We start from the raw sequence: 12,556 nt of genomic DNA on the forward strand, positions 1-12,556 counted from the left end.
GGAGACAGCCGGTGGCTCCTTTTGATCTCACGAGAATGGTAGATAGTCGTCTGATCCAAATGGACGGCTGAGGGAGCGCCATGGGTTGTTTGTGCCAGATTTGACCCAGGCGGGTTCGCCAAATCCCGGTCCAGGCCTAGGTTGTGGCCTGAGCATGGCGCATGCGGCTGGCTAGCAACACTTCTAGGCCGAGCCCTTTTGGGTGGGCCAAAAGTAATGAGAAAAAAGGGTGTGTCACTGGGCGGCTGTGCTGCTGGCCACGGGGATTGGCCGTAGGCTGAATTGGCTTCTTACACAGTAAAGTCAAAGTCTATAATTTTATTTTTTCCAGAAATAGTTTTGGTACATATTTGATAAATTTACCCTGGTCCCTATTATATTCTGGAGGGATCACTAGAGAATCAATTCTCATTAGCTCCCTACCCTGCTCCCTCCTATGAATCCAATGGAGTCACCCCATTGGAGAATCAAAGAGGTGAACTCAAGAATCAAGGAGAGGAGCATGGAAAATGGGGCCAAAGTTGATGAAGACAATAGTTGGCAATCCCTTAGTGAATATGTTAGCATATTGAAGGGACATTGAAACATGAAGAACTCGCACAGCTCCAAGGGCCACACGCTCCAGAGTGAAATGGAGATCGTTCTCCATGTGCTTGGTTCTTTGGTGATAAATTAGATTTGTGGACAAATACACATCACTGATGTTATTCTCACATAATTCCTATTTATGGACAAATACATAGCGAGGGCCCAAAATGCCTTGGCCAGGCATTTTTTATTGATTGGACCATGGATGGGGAGCACACATGTTGTTAAGGCCTCTTCCCTTGCCTTTGTCATGACCCCAAGGATGAGATGGAGAACGGCACCGACAACACTGAGGTTGCAGCAAATGATGCAAGCATCAGTGCAATAGGACAAGGAGTCACAAAGGCGCCTCTGGGAACAATGAATGTTGCAGCCAAGGTGGACACCTGGAGCTCGGACTCCTCCAGGGCAAGAACCGACTGGGCTTCGATGAACGAGGGCAGCGGAGTCTTCATCTTCAATATGGAGGCCATGCCACGGAGGAGGGCGAGTGGCAGTATGGGATCACTGACGGGCTGTTCCAAATCAGGGAGTCCATCGGTGAGGTTTTTGAGCCGCTGAGCATACTCAAGCATTGGCAAATAGCCCTAGATCGAATAGAGAGCTGAACTTGGCTTCCAGAGTCATGCCACAAGATGCCTTGTTGTAAAGGAAGAGGTTGTCCACCTTAGTCCAGATGGTGTGGGTAGAGGCGCTCTCAATGATTAGGCGCATCATGTGGGGTCATGACCATCGAGGAGTATATTAGAGAGCGTAATGAGCAATCGATCACCAACCACGACCCATCAGGATCTTTGGATTTCGGTGTGCCGACGAGGGTGAGGAAGAGTTCACGCTAGGTGGAGTAGATAGGTGGATCAAGATCTAGGGCGAAGGGAATATGAGCTTTGACATTTATCGTGGCAATCGCCGAAGCTAGGCTCGGGGTGGGGGTGGAGGTAGGGGCAGTGACGATCGCTGTAGCTAGGCCGGCTGTAGCCAGGGCGTCGTTGCCTGCCATGTTCATGGATTATGATAGGAGGAGGAGGCGACGATGCAGCAGGAAGGGTGGGGCGTCATGATGACCAAGAGGAGAAGGGGTGCGATGGGAAGTGACGGGTAGGGGAGGAGTCAGTACCTAGCTAGGTGATACCTATATAACTGGCTTGAGTTTCCATTTGTTGAATAAGAGTTTATAATACAAGAGTTACATGCTGACTCTTCATATGCTTGGCTATTCGCATTCTAATAGAATAGGTGTAGTATCCAGTTGGAGCCCAGCAGCTAATACACTGTTAAATGCATGCATGTAATGGCATCACAGTAGCTTGATTGTGTAGTACTGTGTGTCATATATGTGCAGGTGCAATTATTTACAGACGTTCGATCAGCTGTACTGCGACTGCCACTGTGTTGGACATGCTAGCCCCCAACATGATTTGGCTGCCGAACCCCTCTTCCACGATTCGGCCGATGTAGGAGCATTGCCCAGACCAGTAAATTAAATTGAACGCCCGGTGTCGTGTTATGGCGCCTTTTGATAGACGTGGCGCCAATTAATGCCCCTACTGTGTTCATAGCTGATCAAGAATCGATTATAAAGAATGGCCTCTGCTGTTTGTCCGATCAGGCATCGTCGTCCTGCACACATCGAGGCTGGTCCTAAGAAAACATATGGTCCAGGCGATCTATCATCAGTCCATCGAATTCAGCTTCACTTCGACTGGAACACTTCAGTACCACGGCTATGCAGATACAGTAGCATGTATTTGCTTGCTGCTCGATCCTGCTCCCTAATAATTTCAACTCAATTAACCGGGGCTCATGGTGACCGACCACTTTCCTCCGTCTCAGATACTGTAACATAAAAGGGCGCAGAATTAACTGATACTAAAGCCTTTCTCTGAGCCGGTCAGATGCGTCCATCGGTCGTGGTCCAAGTGCCCGTCTAGGTGTAAATAGCGTCTGCTCTCTCTTGTAGGACGTATGGTATGTCCATCTCACAATTGTAAGCAAAAAATTGAAATGGTAATTCTGGAAAAAAAAATTACCGTCCCAAGACAGATTCTTGGATCGTGGCTTGTTCTCTAATGCGTGAAATTATCAAGATCGACCCATCAAAAGAAGTCGCGGATAAATGCATGTCAAAGATTTGGCATGGAAAAATTGGACATAAGAAATTCATAGATTTAGCAAGCTAAATGTGAGAGGTTGGCAAGTTTTGGTAGCAAAGCAAATAACAGTCAATCCAAATCTTTTGGCATGCATGGAAGGCAACCAAGCAATCCCTACATATACACTCTGCTGCAGGTGCAATAAATCTTGTGTTGGCCCATCCCTCGGCAGTGGCAGTGTTTGATACTCTTCTATACACGAGCAAATATAAGTGCTCTTTTGCTAACTTTATCCTCAAATATAAGGGAACTAAATTTATCCTAAGTCAAAGAGAATTCCAACGGTATGAGAGTTGATATCCATAAAGTTTATAAAGTCTTTTTCCAGTGGCTTCTACAACATGAGATTTCTTCCTCAACAGATCGAGTTGCCAAAAAAGTGTGTGACGCTAAGAAGGTCCCACATCTCGAGTGCTAACACACATGGATAGTCCAACATTCAGAACACAACAAACGCAGATAATGTGGGCCTAGCTGACCTCAAAAAGACGGCATATAACGTCTCATGGGAAGACACGTCGAGAAGATGTACATGAAAATTACCCTATGGTCCACAAGAGCACGTAAAACAGTCAATATTGTCCAGAGATACATAGAACACTATGGTATTAGAACTACCCAGATCATCAACAGAGACCTCGAGGACATGCTACACCCACCGGTGGGCAAGGCCAGCAAGCCTCTTTGTAGTAATTCACCTGGAGCCACACGCCATTGACGCATAACAACATTTTGCAAATAATGACCCTTTCACAGAAATTGTGGCTGGCAATAAAAGCTAAAAATTGAGCTAACTCAAATTAAAGTGGATCTCTCCAATCACCCTGAACTAATAACAACAGCATTAGGTTTGAATAGAGTAGCGCCAAATAATCTCTAGCAATTCCTTTGTCTGTCTTCTTTGCAGAAAAACGAGCAGTGCCGCCGGGTCTAACACAAGCAGGTAGGAGCGTCGATGAAGACACAGGTTGGAGCACACACCTGCGTGGTCAGCAAAGCTGCAGCAGGAGCAAGCACGCTGGCGGCCCACGGCCGAGCAGGCGGCAAAACCCTAGGCCACGGGTGGAGGTGGCCTGACAACCACACGGCTAGGCGTCCACGCAGATCCAAGGCGCAACAAGGTGGGGACGGAGTGGCCTGCGTAAGCAGGCTAGGCACCCTGCTCCGGCGTGCCGCCCGTGTGGGGCGCTGTCACGTCACGCCCGCCTCACCTCGCGACCGCCGCCGGATCGAGAGGGAGAGGAAGTGGAGGGAAAGTGGCGGAAGAAAAGGAGCAGGAGGAGGAGGAAGGAGACCGTGGCAACCGCCTGCCACCGCCACTCTCGCGGCGGCGCCGTCGTCCCTGCTCGCATTAGGAGAACGAGGGAGAGAGAGCGAAGAGAGAGAGAGAGAGATGAGGAAGAGAGAAGAATCTGGAAGCAGAAGCTAGAGCTGCTATATTTATTTGATTCTCTGGATTCGAAGCTGGTGAAGCTAGAGAAGTGCACAAGACGCAGAAGAAGCTGCTCCAGGCGGAATCCGACCTGACTAATCTAGACCGTGGGTAGGCGAGATCGGGCGGCTGTGGCAATTTGGGGCGATGTGGACGCGGTTTCTGCGCGTGAATCTATTGCAGTTTGTAGAGTCAAAAATGTTGCTCTGTACATGCATGAACCTATGGTACATTATAGATTCGTCATCAATTACAATCATGGCAGCAATTGCCACCTCTGGCGTACACTTTGGATGTCGCTATGGTGTTGAATTGAATTCAACGTCGACCAACAACTAGATTATGCATATAGGCACGCTCATTTGAGTTTTGTTTCACGAGTAAAATCCATCGTCGGTCGTTGAATTTGGCCGACAGCGTCATTTAGGTCTCTAAACTTCTAAAGTGATATTTATGAGTCCGTAAATTTGGCAAACTATATCATCTAAATTCCTGAACTTTCAAGATAATCACCACATGTCCCTAAACTTGGTCGGTGGTGTCATTTTAGTCCCTGAACTTTCAAGGAATTACGGTAGGTCCCTAAACTTCTAAAGTGGTATCATCCTTGTCCAAATATGGTCTAACCTACTCTATAAGCTGTCATGAATCCAACACGTGTCAATTAATGAAGCATTATTGATCTAATATTTATCATAAAAAAATATAAATTATATAAAATAATTTACATTAACAAAAAAAAAATTAAAGTGTTAAAATAATTTACACCAACAAATATATTAGGTTTAAGCTAAATTATAAAAATAGTAAAATTCATTAAATATTTATGTATTATTGATATTCTTATAAAATAATATTGAAATTCCTATATATAGTATTAAAAGTTTTTCTATTAAAAGATACTTCTAATTTTAGTATTATTTTTAAAATTTTAATAGTACTATTATAGAAGTAACTTTTCTCTGCTATTAATACTATCACATTATTATTAAATATTTTAATACCATAATACTACTATTAAAAGTTTTAATACTATAGTTCTACTATTAAAGGTTAACTTTTCTCTGTTATTAATACCATCACATTATTATTAAAAATTTTAATACCATAATACTACTATTAAAGTTTTAATACTATAATACTACTATTAAAGGTCACTTCTATAATAACATTATTAAAAGTTTTATAATAATACTAAAATTAGAAGTAACTTTTAATAGAAAAAACTTTTAATACTATAGGAATTCTAATATTATTTTGTAATACTATCAATGATACATAAATATTTAATTAATTTTACTATTTTTATACTTTAGTTTAAACGTAATATATTTGTAATTGTAAATTATTTTAATACTTTAATTTGTTTTTTGTTGATGTAAATTATTTTATATAATTTATATTTTTATGATAAATACAAGATAAATAATGATTAATTAATTGACACATGTTGGATTCACGTTAGCTTATATAGGTTAGACTATGTTTGGATAGGGATGATACTGCTTGTTAAGTTTAGAGACCTATGGTGATCACTTTGGATGTTTAAGGACTGAATGACATTACCGGCCAAGTTTAGGGACCTGTGGTGATTACTTAAAAGTTCAGAGATATAGATGACACAGTCTGCCAAATTTACGCACACACAAATATAGCTTTAGAAGTTTAGGCACCTAGATAATACCGCCGGTTAAACTGGCTGTTAGTTTCAGCTTATCAAATAAGATCACAGTGCAAACTAAAGCCACTGGAAAAATCAGGCGATGGAAGCCAGGGCGATGGCGAGGCTGGCGAGCTTGGCGAGGGCGTCATCCTCCCGTGCCACCGGCGACGCCACCTTCCGCTGCTGGAACCACCGCTCGCACGCCGCGGCCTCCTGCGCCGTCCTGCCCAGGCACGCCTTTCCGTCGCCGTACCTGCCGTCCTTCACGGCGGCGCGGCACTCCGGCTGGTACTGCCGCACCACCGCGCCGTACAGCGCCCGGCACGACTGCAGCCCCAACCCCTCGGGCGTGGCGCCATTAGTGCCGGCAGCAAGAAGGGCGTCGATCATGGCCTCGGTGGCCGTGGCGTTGGCCGTGGCGAGGTCCACCGCGACGAGAGCCAGGTCCGCGTAGTCCGCGGCGCCGACGGTGCTTTTGCTGCCATGAAGCGTCGACAGACAGAAGGCCTCGGTGAATGTGCCGCCGCTGGCGGCGGCGGCACCCTTGCACGCAAATGGCACTTCGCTGGGTGGCTCGCCGGCGACCGGTGGTGCGTCCAAGAAGATGGTCGTCATCAGGAGCACGAGGAGCGGAATGGCGGTGGTGCTACGATCGGTGAAAGTGGAGTCCATGCCGGTCCCGGTTGCCATTGTCGCTTCTAAGGATATTACTACAGTCTACAGAGGACCATACAAATGAACCGGGCTTGCTGTAGCATTATATGCGCGTTGTTCCTGACCCTGTATATTTGCTCCATTTTTTTTAGCAGCGAATTTCGTTGGTTATAATTAACGCATGCAGGATGCCCTGGCAGAGATTTTTTTTTTGTTTTGATTTGTGGAAAGGAATCATTGAACATTATGCCAATTGAGTGGTGAACCAACATTTCTTGATTATATTATTCATTCTGATTTAAAACCTTCTGCATAACTGTATGTAATAATGGGCCTGCTTTGGTAAGTAAATTGTGCTACCAAATTTGATTTTCTAGAACGAAGCATCAAGATCTACTTATAAAAAGAAATTAAAGTCTGCGTGTTTTCCAAAACAGTTGTGGCGGAGCTCATCACATGCATCTTATGATGAACGCACACACAAACAGAGACTGCAGGTAGTAAGGTGCAACATTAAAGATCTTTTATATATGTAGGCTGATGTTAGTGCCGTCCTTGATAAATTTTTAAAAGTTTCTTTTCGAGCATCTCCAACAGTTTGCCAAAATTTATTTCTCAAATCTTGTTGTTTGTCAACTTCCAAAATAAATATGAGAAAAAAAAGATCTCGTCTCCAATAATTTAGCAAATTTCATTTCCAAAAACTTTAAAACCAGCTAATGAAATAAAAAGGCCCACTAAGCGAACGAAGAGCCCGCAAGCAAATGAAGAGCCCCACTAAGCATAAGGAGAAAGACCGATGCCAAACACACGGAGCCTGTGCGCATATTTGCACGCTAGACAACGATATATGCAAGTTAAAAAAGAGGATGAATTAGGATGCCAAACTGTTGGAGAAGGTTTTTCTTCATTTTGCTAAAAAAATTATAGATGGTAAGTCATTTGCCAAACCGTTGGAGATGCTCTAAAATATTCATTCATTGGTAATTCGCAAACACCAACTGTTTGGCCTCTGCAACAATAAAAAATCATATCTGTTCATATAATGTTGAGTAAATATACTTTTTATATGAAAGCTGTAGCCTTCAATAAGATCTAAATCTTTCATTTAAAATATGCCTCTCAAATTTTGGTACGCAATTAATATGCCCCTCAAATTTTGTATTATTTTTCTTCTGCATTTTAACAATCTGAAATAAAAAACTTCAAAACTAAAAACTTGTAAATCTCGCTACAACTTTGATAAGTATCTTTATTTCACATCTTTTCAAGAAAAATATAATTCTAATTAGGCGAACCTGGTGCACAATTAATAGGTTGTTGAAACTTTATATTATCTTCTCAAGCATCTTAACAACATCAAATGTAAAAACTTAAATTATATATAAACTTAGAGATCTCATTGAGAACTACAACTTTCATACAAAAATTATCTTCATTTGTCACCATCCATAAAATATATTATATTTATGGTGTCGAATATTTATATTATTTTTTGTCCATACCCAAAACTAGGAATTTGTAGGTCTTACTGATATCTACAATTTTTAAATAAAGATCTACAGTTGAGATCATTTCAAAGAGTTCTAATTTTTCTAAAGTTGAATATTGTTACCACTAGTACACAGATGCTCTAAGCTGGCGGTGGTAAAAATTTTAAAACAGACGGTTTTAATTATCGTGCGCCTGTGTTGTAAACTTGTACGGCGAGGATTAGAAAACACCTGTGTAAATAGATTAACAAAAGCAGTTCACATAACTGAACCGCCTGTATACGTTAATGCTCCATTTACACAGGCGGTTCAGTTATGTGAACCGCCTATGTTAATCTATTTACACAGGCGGTTTCTTACAAACCGCATGTGCTATTCTTTCTATAAATACCCCCAACCTCCCTTCTTCCTCCTCGAGCAGAACTGTTGCTAGCAGCCACCTTCCATTGGAGGCCATCTTGGAGGTCTAGATTTTCCGAACTACAAGGGGGAGGTTTTGAACTTCATTTCTTGTAAGGAGGGGGCTAAGAAAGGTTAGTTCATGCCTCTAATGCCTTTTTTGTGCCCTCTTGCTCAATTGAGCTACTTTTTGGATCTAGGGTTTCACCATGAGAGGGAGAGAGTAGACTAGCTAGGTATGCACTATATTTGCTCAAATGAGATTGCTTAAGATGGTAAGATGATGTCTCTCCTCTCCCCATTTCCATGTTTCTTTCTCTAATTAGTGATTCCAAGAAATATATATGTAATGGTTTCCATGAATGGTGTTTTCATGCTTGGGAAGAGAGAGAAAGATAGGTTTTCTTTTTAGTTTTTTAAATTATATTGTTTAGGATGTCATTTTTTATGTAAATTTGATTTAATTATGCAATATGCATTTTTTATGTACGAGGTTGCTTAAGATGGTGAGATGATGCCTCTCCTCTCACCATTTCCATGTTTCCTTCTCAAATTTATTTTAGTGAAATCAAGATATATATTTAGTTGATTCCATCAATGGTGTTTTTCTACCTTGTCAAATTGATTTAGTTGTTAGGTGTTCTTTTTTGAATTATTACTTATGGTTTTGTCTTTATTTTTAATGTTAGCTCCGAGGTCTACAAATTGGATAGATATACAAGTGGGAGGTTTTCATCTTCACTTGTTGCTGGAAAGGTTAGATAACAATATTCCTAGACAATATTTCATACTTGTTTTGCATTGAGATCTATTAATTTACTAATTTTTCCACAGCTCATGATGGAGCGGTCCTTCTGTATGTATAACTTATCAAGACTAGATCCATCATACATACCCGAGGTCCATAGGTTTGTTGATGCTGCTAAGAACCATGCTTTGAGAACAAAGACGAAGCACATATATTGTCCATGTATCCACTGCAGAAATATTAACATTTATGAAGATACTAAAGCAATCATTTCTCATCTGGTCTACCGAGGATTTATGAAGGATTACTTGATTTGGACGAAGCATGGAGAAGGTAGCTCAGCACCTTATACAATTGGGGACCTTGCGAATATTGACACTGATGGTCCAGGCATGCCTGATGAAGAATTTCAGTTTTTCCACGACACACACCAAAGTGAACATGTTGTGCCAAATGTTACTGCTGGTGGTTTTGCTGGGGGAAATGATGATCACAGAACTCATGTCTTACCAAATGATACAGTTGTGGAAGATTTTGAATTTTTAGAGGCAATGTTGCATCGTCATACTGAACCATCAATGTTATTAATGAAAGGGATGGAGGCCTTGAAGAAGGCAGCTGAAGAGCCTCTGTATGATGAGTCCAAGGGTTGTACCAAAGAGTTCACGATGCTGAGATCTGTGCTAAAACTATTGATGGCAAAAGCCAGGTATGGTCTGTCTGATGTTGGATTCGATACGTTCTTAAGTATTATCAGAGACATGCTTCCAAAGGAGAACAAATTGCCTGCTAACACGTACCATGCAAATAAGCTGATTAGTCCGCTCACCATGGGTGTCGAGAAGATCCATGCGTGTAGGAATTATTGTATCCTATATCGCGGTGATGAATACAAGGACTTGGATAGGTGTCTAAAGTGTGGTGCCAGTGGGTGTAAGACAAATAAAGACTATCGATAGGAGAATTGTGCTGCCTCCATGTGTAAAGCAGGGAAGAAGCGAAAGAAGACCCAAAAGAAGACCCAACAGAGTTCAAAACCCACCAGCAAAGATAAAGAAGAGGTTGATTATTATGCGCAAAAAAAGATTCCTGCTTTAGTGATGTGGTACCTTCAAGTGTTAGATCAACTAAGGAGTTTGTTTGCTAACCCTGACGATGCAAAACTTATGAGTTGGCATGGTTCGGATGAGCACAAAAATGATGGTAAGCTTCGCCATCTAGCTGATGGAAAGGAGTGGCAAGATTTTAATGAGAACCATCAAGGCTTTGCCAGCGAACCAAGAAATGTTAGGTTTGCACTGAGTACCGACGGAATGAATCCATTTGCTGAGAGGAGTAGCAAGCACAGCACATGGCCGGTGATTCTCACCATCTACAACCTTCCTCCATGGTTGATGCAGAAGCAAAAATACATTTTGCTAACCATACTTATCTCTGGACCAGTCCAACCTAGAGTTGACATGGATGTTTTTTTAGAGCCCTTAATGGAGGAGTTGAAAATGTTATGGATACAAGGTGTTCAAATGAAGGATGAGTATCGCAAAGATTTATTCACACTGAGAGCAATTATTTTTGTTAAGGTCAACGATTACCCTGCTCTCTTGACATTGTCAGGGCAATTCAAGGGAAAGGTTGGTTGTGTGGTGTGCATAGATGGAACCCATTACGTGTCCCTTAATGCATCTAAGAAAATAGTGTACATGAGGCATAGACGCTTCTTATCAAAAGGGCACAGGCACCGCCTTAAAAAGATGGATAAGTACTTCGACAATAATGATGAAAGAAACTCAGATGCACCATCAGGTTATAGCAAAGGCCAAAGAGTTTTCAAAATAGTGAGCAACATCAACTTTGTGTTCGGAAAGAAGACAAAGGACGGAAAACCAAGAAAGGATGTCAAACCAACTCCATGGGCAACATTCGAGAAGAAGTCCATTTTCTTCGAGTATTTGCCATATTAGAAAGACTTGGACGTACGACACGCGATCGATGGTATGCATGTCCAGAAGAACGTGTTTGAAAGCCTAATTGGCACATTGCTAGATATCAAGACGAAGACAAAGGAAGGACTCAATTCAAGCTTCAACATGGTACAGTTAGGTATAAAAAAAGAGCTTCATCCTATTTTTCAAGAAAATGGGAAGTACCATCTCCCAGCAGCAAGCTACAACCTCAACATAGATGAGAAACATGTGATGCTTGACTGGTTGAAGAATTTGAAAGTCCCCTCTAGACTCTGCTCTAGTATACAGAGTATTGTGTCAATGAAAGACCTTACACTCACCAACTACAACTCACATGATTGTCATGTAATGCTGACTACTTTCCTCCCTATGCAATAAGGGCTATAACTCTAGTGTTCTTGAAGATAGTAGTCACACGATTGTGCTACTTTTTCAATAAGGTCACACAAAAGGTAATTGACCGTGATGAGTTGGAATCCCTTTAAGAATTCACAGTGGAGATAGTGTCACGGTTTGAGATGTGTTTCCCCCGTCATTCTTAGATATCATGGTGCACCTTGTGGTGCACTTGCTTCCACAAATACAAGCATTGGGTCCCATGTACCTGCATGAAATGTGGATGTACGGGCATTTCATGGCAATACTAAATAGCTATGTATCAACTCGTGCCCATCCTGAGGCATCCATGATAGAGGGGTATTGTACGGAAGAGGCAATTGAGTCCGGAGGACCATTCTGCAATAGTTTCCTAAAAGACCAGGTCGCAATAGGTTTGCCTCCGTCAAGGCATGAGGGTAGGCTGCATGGAAGTGGGAGGATTGGACGGAAATCATTCATCCTGCCAGATTACAATACAGTCCTTGAGGCATATCAAGCCATAGGCAAAGCGATCCCACAAGGACCCACATACCATGGTGCCAACATTCCTGAAGACTACTACACAGTTGCAGTTGAGACTGTGGGTAAAGAATACGAGGATGAGATTCTAACATCCCCGGTCCTAAGGGCATTGAGAAATTCATATAGGCGATAAACAATATCATCCTTTGGCCTCGTCGGGATGTCCAGCTAAGGGAGCCACCACCATCCTCTCAAGAGGTACCACCCACTCAGGAGTCATCAGCACCCATTGATCCTCATCCTAACCCACCTCCATCATCACCTCCCCTTTCTCTTCCTATCCCACCATCGTCTCTGCCACCATTAAATTCCACACCTTCCCCACAACCTAAAGATCCTTACTCACCAAAAAAGCCAATGAAAAAAATTTTGGTGCCAAAGTTGATTTCCCCATACGAGCCAGAAAAAATAGCTGGCACCGCCAAAATTATGTTAGGCATTGGATAGAAATGCACTATAGAAGTGCCTGACTTGTCTAAGCTCGCGGAGGCACCGAAGTCGGTGCCTAAGGTAATTCCGTACACAATCAAGGTGCCAACTAAACAAGATTACAAGAACATCC

The 12,556-nt window shown here is 42.3% G+C and overlaps 1 protein-coding gene across 1 annotated transcript; it reads right to left on the reverse strand.

Annotated features, from left to right (window-relative positions):
• LOC8084594 lies at window positions 5,930-6,526 on the reverse strand. Its single transcript, XM_002461775.1, has one exon. It carries the CDS (start codon window positions 6,524-6,526, stop codon window positions 5,930-5,932), a length of 597 nt encoding a protein of 198 aa, XP_002461820.1.

The sequence above is a fragment of the Sorghum bicolor genome, chromosome 2 (assembly GCF_000003195.3).
Source record: "Sorghum bicolor cultivar BTx623 chromosome 2, Sorghum_bicolor_NCBIv3, whole genome shotgun sequence".
Lineage (NCBI taxonomy): Eukaryota > Viridiplantae > Streptophyta > Magnoliopsida > Poales > Poaceae > Sorghum > Sorghum bicolor.

What these genes read in the sequence shown, in the direction of transcription:
- LOC8084594 (XM_002461775.1), bottom strand. Translation starts at nt 6,526, where the DNA reads ATGGCAACCGGGACCGGCATGGACTCCACTTTCACCGATCGTAGCACC.